The 15809-nt window shown below is 34.0% G+C and overlaps 1 protein-coding gene across 2 annotated transcripts; it reads right to left on the reverse strand.

Moving 5' to 3' along the window:
* Positions 1–261: 261 nt before the first annotated feature.
* LOC141652104 (AP-1 complex subunit mu-2-like) lies at positions 262–4010 on the reverse strand. 2 transcript variants are annotated; one of them, XM_074459745.1, is made up of 11 exons: positions 3586–4010; positions 2852–2998; positions 2593–2655; positions 2319–2495; positions 2111–2214; positions 1872–1979; positions 1628–1724; positions 1419–1516; positions 1124–1265; positions 802–924; positions 262–651 (listed from the first exon to the last, which is right to left on the reverse strand). In XM_074459745.1, the coding sequence occupies exons 1-11, from the start codon at positions 3712–3714 to the stop codon at positions 553–555; spliced, it is 1287 nt and encodes a 428-aa protein (XP_074315846.1). In that variant the 5' UTR covers positions 3715–4010; the 3' UTR covers positions 262–552. The 2 variants fall into 2 exon arrangements, with proteins under 2 accessions (XP_074315846.1, XP_074315847.1); XM_074459746.1 differs by having other exon boundaries at positions 2852–2994; positions 3582–4007.
* Between the last annotated feature and the right edge of the window lie 11799 nt (positions 4011–15809).

Here is a 15809-nt window from a genome sequence, read left to right on the forward strand (position 1 = left end):
TTATATATTTCACACCTGAATGCAATGTATAAAGATGTTCACTAGCCCGATCCCACTCTTTTCTATGTTCGTGTTCCTTGACTCCTAGTTTCGCTCGGGAATGCACCCTAACCTGGCTTTGAAAAACCGTCACCAAAATGTCGTAAGCTCGTTTCAACCTTCAAAGGTTTAACTTGAGTTTTGGTTCTCACAATCATAGAAATCCTATTCAAAACACTAAATCTAGCCCTCCATGGCACTTACACCGTGGCACTATTGAAACTCAGAAAACAAGCCCTGGCATTTTTATTAGTAGGTATTGAGGGTCCGTCTCAAGCTAAAAGACGTCTTATTCTATAATTTGTGGAGAATATCTACAAAACCTGTGAAAAGCTACAACTAATAGAAGATTTCATTGAAAAAGAATTAGGGTTAACTTGAGAACATTAGCAAGGTTACAGCTTATAGACCACAGTGGGCAAAGAATTAGCAGTAAATACAGTTAATGAATAGAAACCAAGGTTCAAGGCTTCTGAAGCTGGCAACAAAACTTACTGATGCTGGAAATAGCTTTCAAAACAGCCGTATCTCGTATTCGCCAGCCATTGTTATGTATCTAACCCACGGAAGAGATTGGTATCCACTTTTCTCGATGATCTTCAGATACTTAACCTGAAAAACCCAGAAACCGCACACAAACATTGAAACAACTACTACTGCGAAGCCTTAATGCTAAAATGATTTGAGGTGGAATAACAAAGGAAACAGTAGCTAAGAAGAAAAAGGAGAGCTATGTTATAAAGAGATGCATAGAAGAAGAACCTGAATTCCGGAGATGGTGAAGTAAGGTATCTCAAATCTTACTCGAACAGGTGCTTTTCTCTCGGGAGCTCCATCATCGGCACTCACACTTGGCAGTCTGAATTCTGCTCTCAACATATACTCCTGGAGAAAATTAATCACAAAATCACAATATGAAGATTTTACACAACAATAAGATAATCCAGTGCCTTGAATGTTCCCTTATATGATCAGGTAAGGCGGTCGACCTTACACAATTATAGTAACGTCTATTAGTTACTTTATCGATATATGAAAATTGCTTGTGGGTGGTGACGGACAGATAGTAGCGGAAAACACATACCTTGTTCCCTGGGAAAGACTTGATTTTCCATAGAATTGAATCATTCTCAGGAGTATAAGTTGCAGACCCCATTGACGTTCGGATCTTAGGATTAGTAGCATCAGGTGGGACAGGCAAATCAATCTCGACATTGGTGGCATAGCTGTGACAACAGACAGACATAACTCATTTGCAAGGTTTTTCTAATACATAAACACTAATTCAGAAACTCTATAACTCATAGGAAACTGTCACTGGTAACTGGTAAAGAAATAAGAGTCAGTATTCTAAAATCCATTTCTCCTGTATGCAGTACCTTCTTTCCTTAAACTGGCTCCTTGCCTTTATCATTATCTCTACTCGACTTCTTGAATACCTTTCGACTTGAGCTTCGACCCAAATAAGTGGTTTCACCTGATGTGCAAACAGAACATAGATCTAATAAATCAATACTTTCATTGAATGAAAACATCTTGCAACATAACAAAACTCAGAAGTCGGGTGCATAAAGGTAAGAAGTGAAACCTGAGAAGTAAGTCTGTATGTCATCAAATCAAAAGACCCATCAGGAGGAATGAAAGATATTGTTCTGTCATTCTCAAAACGGGCCAAACGCACGCACCTGAAGGGAAGATTCAGCTGTTATAACGTCGAAAAAACAGACTGAAAAGACTCTGTTACTAAAATGTCATTTATTTTAAGAACATCTTCAATGACGCAGTTCCGGAAAAATCAGCAAACCATTATCAAATGAAACAATGAGACATACTGATGAAATTTGATGTCTTCCATATCAATGGCCTTGCCTCTTGTCGTTTGACCTTGAGCCTCCAGAAGAAGTCTATCATTCAGGCCAAGTTTACATTCGGGCATACCACTGCATCAAATATAAGAGAGTCAATGAATCCGCTATCGTCACAAAAGAAGAAGTAAATGGCGGCTACTGACAAAAAAAGAAATACGTAAACAACTAAATGGACGAGTGAAACGACAGAGGTAGTTAAGCACCTCAAACATGTTTTCATTTTCAATGCACCTATAACATCTGATCGAATTAGCTGTCCGTTGCTGTTTACTAAAATGTTAACACTTTCTATGACATCCAAAAACACCTGAAAGCCAAGGAAAGACAATTATCAGGCTTCACATATCAATACAGTATCAAGTTCAACCATATATAAAGACGGAGGAGATGAGCAGCAATAAGCATGAAAACCTCATTTCTTTTGTATTTTAATCCTTCACTGCGCCAAGACACAGCATTTGTTACAGCCATGGGCGGCCGCTGTATAGCTTCCATCCTATAAGCATCAGTTTTAATGAATTCACTCAGAATATTCGCTTCTGTGTATTGAGGGTAACCAAAGTCCATCATTTCATCTAATAGCTCGTACTGTTGGAAGAGGAAAAAACACGGAAATCAGATGTTTACACAACAATTTGTCTGTCACATTTAAGTCTTCTTAACAATGTTCACTTGCAGTACCTACCACTACTACAAAATTGTCTCTCAGAGATTCTTCTTCGAATTCTTCAAAATAATGCTTGAAAACCTGTATTAAAACATCAATTTCTCAAGCATGATCTTTAGGATACATTTCAGAGTTGAGTAAACTTAAATTTCCCAATGACGTTAATAATGTTACTCCAGTGCCTTAAGGACTCTCGTAAATTGCAGAGAGATCTAAAAACCTTCAATGAAGTCGAAATAAGAACACAGTACAACTGAGCGAGAAATGAAATTATTACCTTGATAATACGATGAAGAAAGAGCAACAGGCTAGCAGCATTGCAGTTTTGACGCGATGCCATTAGCAAGTAAAGATTATTATGCTGTACAAACATGTATGTCACTCCTTTCTCATATACTACAGGTCCCCTTGATATCACATCTTCCTTTTTTTATCCATAACCAAAATCAAACAAATTAGGCTTTGTCATTCACTTGATATGTCAAGATATACAAAAAGTATTAGCCTACATACTAGTCATACTTCATTACTACATTCTCTGAACTTAAATATGTTAGTAACGGGATTTGAACCCATGCCATGAGTACCACCCTCATGACATGCAAGCTAAGCTAGCTGACTTGTGCAATACATCCTTTCGTATTGATACAAGTGTAGGAAATATGAACTTATCTGACCAAAAACCACCTCAATTGAGACGCCGTGTAAGACACAAACAATTTAACACGTCATTTTTCTCTGTCACAAGTTTCAAAGCTAAATTAAAACGAGTCTTGTAAAATCGTATCACTGACAACACGACCACGACCACGACAACCACCATCGCAACATATCGTCTCCTTCTAAGAATCTAGAAATCGAAAAAGTAATTACTCGTACTAGTTTGACCAAATTATCATTCCAACAAAAATGTCACGCCATGATCAATTGACCCGTTGACATTTTGATCGCAAGTGTATACATAACAAATTAAATTACGAAAAAGTTACGAGAGGGGATATCAACACCAACCTCTGTTTCGACGAGTTTGGTAAAGAAGCGTTCGGCCTCGAGAGACGTGACATCGCCTCGGAAATCGCGCCAAAGAAGGACCCTCCCTTTGACGTCTAGCAAAAACAGGGCGGATGCCGCGCCCGCCATTTTTCCGTTACGTATGAACTTTAATTTGATTGATCAATCCGAATTATATGTAAAAATACAATGTTACAATTGAAACATGATATTAATTGATATGATCGTGAATAATTATCACTGTTTAATGATGATGATGATGATGAAGAAATATTCGTGAATTCATGATATCAATAATATTTGGATCGTTGATTTTACGTTGGGAATTGTTTGTTTAAATCAAATTGATAGAAGATGGAAAAAGACAGCTGCTCCACTTTCTTGTAACGGAAACGTGCGGATACCTTCAATCAAATTGTCGCTCCAAACTCTGACCCTTTTTTTTTAAAATAAATAAATGTTTACAATAGAGGGGCAAGGTCCCGAAGAATACGAAACTAGCTAGTTACGAATAGCTACGCCCAAAATATCTTACTCAATGACGATATTACGTAGATCTTCAGTTGCATGTATTTATTGTCCCCCTTTCTATTTTACTCCTCAAATTAAAAAAGAGTTGAGATCTCACCTTTTTAATGGTTATAGTGTTAGACTGTTAGTTAGTTATCAAAGGGCTATATTGGATAATTGAAGTTTTTTTATTACTAGATTTAGAAAATGGACAGTTCTAAAAGACGATTTAGTCGACTCCAAATCATTTTGAGATTAACGCTCTGATGTTGTTGTTAGAAAAGGGACAACTAAATTGAGATAAAATTTGAAGTGAAATAGACAATAAAACTGAGACGGAGGGAGTAATTATTGTGTAAAGTTCGATTTTTTTGTTAATTCACTTCGATTAAAGAAGAGCTGAGATATCACTTTTTTTTTTTTTTTTTTTTTTTTTGGTCTTGCAATTGGTAAAGCTCAACTTCCAATCTTCCATTTCCTTTTCTTAGGTTTTGACTTCAATTGTTGGGCCAGTTAAGCTTTTATCTTATTGATAAACACTAGGGTGTCTTAAATTTAATAGAGGCGCGATACACCATAAAAAAATAAGGCCCCAAATATGATTGAATTTTATTAGTAAAATTTATAAATTCAGTGGCTAAAACTGGAGGACCGGTTCCGCCGCCCGTAGTTACCCGAGGTATTAGACGCCCCTAATAAACACAAATGAGACGAAGATACATACACGATTACACATACCACAACATGACAATATATGGAATTAAATCACATTGGAACATAAATGAGCTTACACAATTATTATGCATCCTATCTATTGTTATCCTTAAATAAAATGTACTCTAATGTGTTATTATCTGTGACTGTGTCGTTGTACGCAATATAACAGTCGATCTTGTAGGAGATGAACCGGAAAGAGCATGGTCTAACAACATATCGGAGAGAACGAAGTGCCGGGCCTTGGTGATGGGTATGAATTACCATCCGCGTCATAATTGACACGCAGATTTCTTTTGGGATTGTAGTTTGTAATACCAACCCTTATTTTTCTATTCATGTCTCTATTTTGTAATAACAATAAACCATTCAACTCTTCTTCTTCGTTTTCCATTGCGACTAAATGCATTTTCGTCATACTTGTCTGCTTTGTCATCTCCAAACTAACATCTTCCATTGAACGGAAAAAAAATAAAAAAATAAAAAAAATTAGTTCATCAATAGACAATAGGCAGACCTGTCAAAATTCGACCCGACCCGCCCGACCCGTTTTTAGGGTTTCAAACCCGATTTTTTCGACCCGAACCCGAAATGACCCGTTATTTTAGGATCGAGACCTGACCCGAACGGGTCGACCCGTTGGGTCAAGGGAAAATCATGAATTTTATTAAAATTATTAATATTTATATATTATATTTGAAAATATAGTTAAAAAATGATTTTTTTATTACTTAAAATTAAAAATTCAACCAAAAAGTCAATTTTATATAACTTTTATAATATTTAATAATAAAATAATTATTAAAAAAACTTTATTTTAATAATTATATCAATATAATTATTGTATATGATGAATATGATTAAAATAATAATTTTAAATATAATTTACTTTTTAAAAAAATATTTTTTAAATTAAAAAAATCGTTTAAAAAAGATGTTAAAAATTATTTCTTGACCCGTATTCTGACCCTAACCCGTCCCGTGACCTGTATCTGACCCGACATGTATTCTAACCCGACCCGTATGACCCAACACAGGACCCGACCCGCCCGACCCGTTTGACAGGTCTAACAATAGGTCAAACATATGATCATATTTATCATGCGCTAGGGCCTTGGGGTGTTTTATTATGTTATAATCGTATAGAATCGTTGATTTGAGGATCAACCATTTGTGTAAACAAATGACGGGGACAGAGGGAGTATTGTTTTTACACATGCTTACAAGTTTGTCTAAACGGGTTTGAGAAATGCGGTTCAAAATATCAATTTGAGGTCCTAAATTATAAGAAAATCAAATTCGACTACTGCATTTTGCTTCTAAGTTTTATTATTACTACGGAGTACTTTTTTAGACAAAGTTTTGAACTTTAAAATTTTAGATCCCGATGCTGAGAACCTTTTAAACTTGGAAATCAACCATCTGATAAGTAATTAAAATGAAGTATATATATTACCTTGAGTAGAAGCCAAAGTGAATGGTTGAACAAAGCTAAGCATTAAGAAGATTAATGCTACACATAATACTACCAACTTAAGTGGGAAATTTTGCATCTTAACAAATGATTATTTTGAATTTTTGATTTGTGAAGTGGATGATTAAGCTATGCTAAAAGACCTATTTATATACAAACAACTGTCAAACTATCTAAAGTATTTATCCACATTTTGTACTCACCTGTTAGGTAGTTACCTGCACATTAATTTTTAGTTAAACGATTAGTAAGTCTTTTATAAGTATAAAATCTTTGGAAATATGATCTCCCACTAAGGTTCCGTTTTTTTCGACTGAAAAGTGCTTAACTTTTTTTTTTTTTTTTTTTTTTTTTTTTTTTTTTTTTTTTTGATGACGAGGAGGTTGGATCCTCCCCGGATACTGAGTGACCCCACCCCTGCAGGCGCCTGCTGTACCATGTGAGTTCTTTCCCGCGGGGATTATTCCCTCTCCGGGCGTCAGGTCCCCAGGAAAGTGTTAATCTAGGGAATCGAACCCAGGACCTCGCAATTCCTCCTTAGGAGACTTTGAGGTTACCCTGGAATTCCACTAGACTCACACATCTTGGGTGAAAAGTGCTTAACTTAACTAAACTAAACTGAAAAGAAATTGAACTAAATAAACTGAAATGAATAGAACTGAAGTGAGAGTTACTTTGAACATGGCTTAGGCTCTGTTTGGTAAACGATGAAAAGGTCACATCAAACCCGAAAAGGGCACTGAAAAAAACGATAAGGTATTGAAATTAAAAAGGTACACGAAAAACTATTTGAAAAATTGGAAACCGATAAGGTATTTGATTAATTGTAAAGTGTTTGGTAAACTAACTGAAAAGGTAATCGATTTTTGTAAAATGACATAAAAGGACATTAATAATTATAATAAATTAATTTAAATAAAGGGTAAATATGTAAAGTAGAACATTTAAATTTCACTGGAACTTTAAAAAGCTACCGAGTAGCTTTTCATTTTAATACATTGAAAAGTCATTTAAGTACGAAATGACTTTACCAAACAACACTAGGTAAAACAACTACCCGAAATATTAGTCAAATCAGGTACCTGAAATGTCTTGCCAAACATAGCCTTAGTTGAACTGAATTGAGCTGAATTGACTCGAAATTAAGCCAGGAAAAAAAAGAGGGTTTAAGATATCAAAAAATCATCATACCTTTTTTACGCGTTATGCATTTTTATGAGCCTTTTAAAGTTGTTCGTGAGCAAAATAAATTTTGTTCTGGGACTTCTTTTAAGAGACTTATTTACGAGGCAATTTTCTACGGGTACTGTTGGAATATAAACCCACATGTGAGTGTCCCACATTAAAGGAGAAAGGGAGACGTATCACTCAACAACCCAAGGGAGATTACATCCTAAAACCAATTAGCTTTAAGAGGATTAGCCCAATTGACAATAAAAGGAGTAGTCCCCTTGGTTATAAAGTGGTACATTCTACTGAAGGTAATTTCTCCTTTTAAATTTGGTTTTCATTCGCAAAAGTCAAAAATCGAACCCCTAACTAAAGATCTCGTATATATGCACTAAATTATGTATTTATTTTTCCGTTCGGGGAAAGTTGAGTAAAATTTTAATTGTTTAATAATAATATTCGGACACATTTTGACAATTTTAGACAGTATTCATACTAGCATACAGCGGTCAGCACTCAGCAGGTGATCCTTCCTCCAACCTCAATCCACCATTACTAATTTACTATTAATAGGTTTTTTAACAGGTGCCTAAGTTGACCGTTACATTAATCCTATCGCATCAACTAACAAAAAAAATTGTCCACTTTCGATCCTTTTATGTTAAAATAATGATAAAAAAATTTCAAAGTGATCACTATTTATTATAAAATAATTTTTTTATTAAAAAGCATCAGAACAACGTCGTATGCAAGAATTGTTGGTAGTCTTGGTACTCCTATTTACACATTTATAATTGACCAAAAACAATGCGAATAGTCGTCTGACTTAATTAGAAGTCGTCAATCAATAACTGAGTGAGAGACTATTTTCCCTAAATTTGTGTGTTTAACTAAAGACATTAGTTAGATTCGAAGTTACTGAGAATGCAAGAGTATTATTTATGTAGCAGCAAAGATTGGGAAGAAAATGATTTGAACTATTCGAAATGGTAAATATACGGTAAAATGGAAGGTATTTGAAACAGTCAAATTGGTGAAAATGTAAGGTATTTTGGAGACGGACGGAGTATTTAGTTACAGTTAGCATAAATTCAGTAATGAATAATAATTTTTTTTTTTTTGGTGCAAAAGAGGGGCAAAGCCCCGATACAAATACGAAATTAACTAGTAACTAGACGAGGTATAGCTACTCCTAGAATGTCTTCACGAAGAATCGAACGGAGGCCGTCCGGAGGATGATCATAGTAGTTGACATTGGTGCTTGCCATTACTCCCTCGTTAGCGAGCCAATCAGCTGCTCTATTAGCTTCTCGGTATACATGATCCACTTTAACCACCCAACCTTCTAGCTTGATGAGAGTGATGCATTGTTGAACGATGGGACGAAGACTATTACTCAAGAGCTGTTCCTCATGAATGAAACTGACACAAGTCTTGTTATCCATATGAACCGATAGTTTGCGAATTCCTAATGCTCGAGCTCGTTCCAAACCCACCAAAAGGGCGCGCATCTCCGCCCTCATGGAGGTACAAAAGCCACCCGAAAAGTTGTATGCACTTAGAAATTCACCCGTCTCATCGCGTAAGATGCCCCCGCATCCGGCAGGACCCGGGTTTCCTTTTGATGCACCATCCGAAAAGTTGTATGCACTTAGTAATGAATAATAATGGTTACATGAATCCGTCTAAAAAAATAGTTTGAGGTTCACATTAAACATGAGAGTTAGTAAGGCGTAAAATTATACAAGTATTTCACTGTAAGGCCATTTTACATGAGACTTTCAGAATATATCAACAACATGGCGGGATTGGATTGTGACTAGTGTTAGGTTTCGGTGATGGTGGGACTGGAACCCGACTTCTAACGCTCCTCCTCGGGATGGACTGTAGTACCCTTCTTTCGCCACCACTGAACTTTGAGTTCCGGAATATCAATCGCTTATGGAGTTCATCATGCTCTACAAAATTCGGTTCATAAACTTGTAAATTGAATGTACACCAAAATAACAAAAATTGTAAAGCTGAAAATAGAATACTTCCTCTGTCCCAGTCAATTATTATCTGTTTTTTTTTTTTTTTTTTTTTTTTTTTTTTTTTTGTGAGGGGAATTTCAAACATAGATAACAATTAATTGAGACGGAAAGAGTATCATTTGAATAAATGAGTTACTAAGGAAACTGTACCTTCTGTAAAAGCTAAGGTTAATAGAAAGAACACGACTATAAGTGATGCCAAAAACTTGACAATTATAATTTGCATCTTCACTAGGCAAACAATAATCTAGATAGAACCCGAGTTTTCGAGTTAAATTCTTTATTAATATGAACTGGATTTTTATAGTGCATGAGTGATTGAGTGCAGACAGCTTAATTATGTACAAGATTTATAAGTAGTTAATCAATCAACTGCTTTGAACAATTCAATTTGAGTTGCTAGTTAATCCATAGCATTTAGTCATTTACCGACTTATTATTAGACAACCACCAATTACTAGGAAATCATTCGATACTCCAAATCTCTAAAAATAATGTTTTATGTCTTAATAAAGATATTAAATTATAAGAAGAAATTTTGTTACTCCAAAATTTTTGTTTATGGCTACATTCATGCGGGCAAGTACGGTATAGTTGTTGGTAAACAATGGTGAGCTGCGTCCCGCGTGACCATGCTATTTTGACCAAAAACACGTTTATATCTGACCATTCTTTGACCAAAAAAGGTATTCAATGACCAAATAAGTAAAGACTTCTTCAATGAATAAGAGAAGTGTGGTTTTTTTTTTTTTTTAGACAAACGAGTATTTTATATAGATTATAAAAAGGGAGCATACATAAAATTCGATACAATAAAACAAATTAGAAAACAAACATAGGGGAATTAGATACACCCTAAACTAGTGGACATTGAACTAACCGAATTAAAATTACAAGCGAAACTAACTGAAACTAAAATACGACATTTCTTAAAGGGTGGATGATAATAGTCCTCGAACTGGAGCAAGTCCGCCCCCTTACGTTTTGACCTTTTAACTGCAACGACATTATCTGTGTACCTGCAAAAAAAAGGTAAGGTATTGACGTACAGAAACCGATGATCTCTTCTCCAAGATAACAACAGACCTAACCAATCGACCCCGGTGAATGGAATACATCACCTTACGACAACACTTCATGCTCGAGCTCTCTTTAACTGCAGCAAATTGAAATTGAACCGTGGATACCTTGCTGACCATAGAGGAATCAGACGAAAACCGCTTCTTTTTGGCAATATGTGAAACAGACTCCTCATGACCAAACTCAACACTCTTAGACCCCAAATGCGAAAGCTGGTGGTGCTCTTCATGAAAAGGATAAAGAATGAGAACTGCTGCTTCCCTTGAAATATCTTCATGGGGAGTTCCCGTCGAAATATAATTTGTAGAGGTGAGGGGACGAACCCTCAAGGATGACAACGATCTTGGATGGAAAAAAGAGAGATCCCTCATGAGTAGCAATTCTCATAATCTTGGGCTGACAAACGCAAATTATTACTAAGATGTTTTTTGTTTGAGAAGGAGTAATTTGCAGGCCTTGAGGTAAAAGTAGTGGAGGGATTACAATCGTCCTTAACTGCCAAAGCCGGATAAGCCTCGTTAAGGCTTTCAGAGTCCATAATAATGTCAGAACCAGTAGCAGCAATCATTTTTTTGGAGTCCATAATAATGTGAGCATCAGTTGCAGTAAGAGCAGGAGAAACATCATACGTAACCAAAGAGAAGTGCTAGAAGTTAAAATCACAAATAGTACTTTTTCAAGACGGTTTTATAGGGAAATATAGCAAATCAACATCATAAGTTTGATGCTATGTGCAATTAAGCGCCTAACTTATAAATGTAGTAAATTAGCCTCATAACCTTTTCGTAATGTGCAATTAACCACCTAACTTATTTTTAAGAATAAAATTTACTAAATTAAATATTTTACTATTATTGAAAGTCAAAATTATTGATAAAATTTTAATCCTAAAGTTCCTAATTATTAGAAAGTATGTTTGAATATTTTTTTTAGAGAAAAAATATTGATAATATGAGAATTTATAGTAAAGTTACAATGAAAAATTACGTGACCAAATTTTTGTTTACATTAAATTTGGTTTACATTTTTCGCTGAATATGTAAATATTGTATTTAATTTCTAATTGATATATTTAAAATAGCTTTTATAATAGAAAATAATAGGTTTTAGTTAAAAAAATGATAGAAAACTTGATATGTGCTTAATTGCATATTTTTTAAAACTTATGGACCAAATTTACTACAAATGAAAACTTAAGGAGTTAATTTGCACATAGTACATAAGTTATAGGGGCAATTTGCTACATCCCTGCGATTTTATATATACAAGTACAAATGTACAATGAAAATCCTAATCCCTCAAAATCAAAGAGTAAAATGTGGTTGATACATTTATTAAATAATACAAGCAACTAAATTCGAATAAATTTCATTGAAAATTACATTAACCAACTGCTATTTCAGAGAAAATTTCGGAGACGTACAGCTACCGAGACAAGATAGGAGGAGGTGGAACATCTTGATGACCGGATAAGTGTGCTTGTGGCGATGGTGGCCGCCATGAATTTAGCGGTGATCTTAGACGCCTCTTCGGTACTTCGACTCCACTAACAACCGTCTTTTTCACACGCCATGCCGAATCCTCTAAGATATGCGTACCATTTTGAAGGTCAAGAAACAATTCATGACAAAAACTACCTTATTGAAACAAAATTGGTGGTAGTACTATAATATGAACATTGAACAAGATTATTGAAAAATATTACTCGTAGTATTCGATATAACGTTTACCTGAAGCTAATGAAGACGGAATTGCGAAGCTGGCCACAAGGAAGACCATTAACAGAGTAGATGCCATTAATTTTGGTAATACATTTTCCATGTTTTCAAGGCCGGACGTATTTGGACTTTGGAGAAGTAGATAGAATATAAAGATCAAACGATTGGTTTTTCACCAAACTGCCTGCTTTTGAACGGGTCTTACACTCTTACAGCTAGATGCTGACTTCATATGGAGCAAACATTCTTGTTTAAGACGGTAATATATGTCTTAAACCTAAAGTGGGTGAAGTATTATAGATGAGACAAAAATAAGAAGATGTTTAGGACTATATATACAAGTTGGAGGATATTTAACACGTGTTTATTTTAAGACGAATATCATTCTCAAGTATCTTTATTCTCAATCTGGAGTTGGAGGATATTTAACACATGTTTATTTTAAGACGAATATTGCTGTCTTAAGAGAGACCCTTACATGGGAATCACGGTCTGAAAAGGGCCGACAACTATGGTCTCACTAGTCCCTATTGATCTAGCACGAATCCAAGATTACAAATTCTAATTCTAAGTTCATAATATATATATATCAATACTATATATTAATTCCAGAAACCAAGGGATTTCAATGTAATTAAAGAAAGTTATACAAATTAATTATACTATATAGTTTTAAATCACTAGCACCGTGTGATGGACCCGATTAAGGGATCTCAATGCAAATATTATATAGTTTGGGTTAAAATTAAATTATATAGAAGCTTGGTAATTTTCCTAAATATTTGTAAGAGACTAAAACATGGTCAATTTCCTTAAAATAAAATAATTAACTAAGATGGTCAATTTCAAGAAGACTAAAAGAAAGAAGATGCTTTGTAATTTTCCTAAATATTTATAGAAGACTAGAAGATGGTCAATTTCCTTAAAATAAAATAATTAATTATTATAAACATGCACACTTATGGTATTAATTATTATCATCATGAAATTATATATTAAATTTAAAATCTATGCAATTTTATTAAACTTTATTTATTTAACATACAAATATATAATATATAATATAAGTAGGTTATAAATAATTCAAATTAGATTCCATAATATATAATATTGCATAATTCTTTCGATTTGATTTAATACATATATGTAATATATTTATATAAATATATAATCCTCTTAAAATTGCATGCTTAAGTAGTAAAAGTAATTTCGTCAGTTAAGAAAAAAATTGTAGTAATATTGGATATAGTTATATGATAGTAATCACTCATTTGAATAGTAAAAGTAACAATATTATCAGCGAGATCAGTGAAAGTGGTAGAAAGAATAACAGGAGTAGTGAAATAATCAATATTAATGCAGAAATAGTGAAAGTAACAATAATTACGGCGGGAGTAGTGAAATTATCAATATTAATGCGGCAATAGTGATAGTAACAATAATTACGGCGGGGTAGTGAAAGTAACAATGATTACGGACAAGTAGTGAAATGTTATTACTATTGTTTCATTAATAAGAGTAAAATATTAATAGCGGGAGTAGTGAATTTGTCTCAAAATTTATTTTATCGTAATTTTAGGATATGTCATAGAAAAATATATTTGTGATAAATTTATGAGTTATGAAAATTTAAGTAATTTTATTTAATGAAAAAAAATTAATGGTAAGTAGAGGTAACCCGGGCGAAGCCGGGCACCAATACTAGTATATATATATATATGGAAAAATTACAAATAACCACCACGTATTTGTGTATTTTTACAAATAACCACCATGTATTTCTGTTTTTACAAATAACCACCACACTTTCATGTATACTCCCCAATCACCACCGTATATTTGACCCGAGACTCGTTTTTCATATTTTCCGACTCTTTAATTAAGAATTTACACGGAATACCAATATTGCCCTTGTTTAATTACATTGACACAACATTTTTTTCCCAATTCATCACCCAAATAATACAATATCTTCCACAATCCAATTAAAGAGCCTAAAATCCCCAAAATCATATAATAAATTTCCCCAATTCCATTAACCTTTCTAAGTATCTGTCTAATGCAGACCAATGTTCGAAATATCAAGGTGATGCTTCACATGGTCTTTCCAGATGAGGAACCCTAGATTTCCCCACTACTCCTTCATCCTCCCTTTACCTCGTCTTATTTTCTCATTACAACCATCAATTTCCTTATTTATCCAAACAAATCTTAAGTTGAAAATATAGTGTGATTGTTTTTTTCAATAACTTGCTGAAGCTAGCACACATATCATATCAGGGAAACCCTTGTATTTGATCTTGAGTATTACAGCTTGGTCAGGGACATTATTCTATTGGGCAAATTCATATAATGAATTTGGGATTTACGGTTCTTCAATTGAATAAGGGAAAATGTACGTAGTGTTATTTGGGTGATAGAATTCAGTAGGAGGATTATACATCTGATGTACTACCTCCAACTTCATAGTTTATGAGCATTCTAATAAAGTTTTTGAGTTTTATTTTAAAGTTTCTGAGTTTTACTATGAAGTTTCTGAGTTTATTTACTTAAACATTAAACTCTAAAAAATTGCAATAAAACTCAAAAACATTACTATAAGTTTAGTTAAATTTGAATTTTGACGGAAAAAATATTAAAATCTAACTTAAAAATTTTAATATGCTCGAAAAAAATACAAATATGCTCAAAAACAAATAAAGTTTGAGTAAATAAGCTAAAAAAAATACATATATGCTCAAAAAACAAAAAAGTTGAAGGTAGTACATCCGATGTATGTTCCTTTTTTTCGATAGAATTGGGGAAAATGTTGGGTTTAGTGTAATTAAATAAGGGCAATATTGATATTTCGCTTAAATCGTTAATTAAATAGTCGGAAAATATGAAAAACGAGTCTCGGGTCAAATATACGGTGGTGATTGGGGAGTATACATAAAAGTGTGGGGGTTATTTGTAAAAACAGAAATACGTGGTGGTTATTTGTAAAAATACGTAAATACATGGTGGTTATTTGTAATTTTTCATATATATATATATAGGAAAATGAGATTGTGCTATCAACTAGTGCGAGTCTCAACCTTCTTATATTTATAATAGAGCGCCACTAGATTGATATTGATGCAGTAAGAATAGTCAAATCTTTTCTGACATGTCTTCTGTTGCGTTTTAACAGTCTTACAATCAGAACCGGGAACGTTAAGAATTTGATCGTGTCGGTCTTTCATCGAAACAAGTACCTAAGCATGCATTGTATCCACATTAAGGAGTTACTAGTTACTACCACATAAGTTAACCTTGAAACTATAGTCTACCACAAGGAATACAACCTCTGGCGGAGCCAGGATTTGAAGGCTACGGGGCGAAAATTTTCAACGGGAGCAGAGTGGTTATAATATAAAGCAACCTCGTAAAAATTTCAAAATTTTGAAACGCCAGCGGGGGCGACCGCGCCTGCTAGTCCCCCTTGCTCCACCACTGCACAATTGACTTGGACCCGTTTTTTTTAATTAGTTTGAAATTAAAACC

This window comes from Silene latifolia, chromosome 4 (genome assembly GCF_048544455.1).
Source record: "Silene latifolia isolate original U9 population chromosome 4, ASM4854445v1, whole genome shotgun sequence".
In the NCBI taxonomy this organism is placed as follows: domain Eukaryota; kingdom Viridiplantae; phylum Streptophyta; class Magnoliopsida; order Caryophyllales; family Caryophyllaceae; genus Silene; species Silene latifolia.

Coding starts and splice junctions, on each gene's coding strand:
- LOC141652104 (XM_074459745.1), bottom strand. CDS start 3,714: ATGGCGGGCGCGGCATCCGCCCTGTTTTTGCTAGACGTCAAAGGGAGG. Junction 1,980..2,110: donor AAAATGAAAACATGTTTGAG/GTGCTTAACTAC, acceptor TATTTGATGCAG/TGGTATGCCCGAATGTAAAC. Junction 652..801: donor TCACCATCTCCGGAATTCAG/GTTCTTCTTCTA, acceptor TGGGTTTTTCAG/GTTAAGTATCTGAAGATCAT.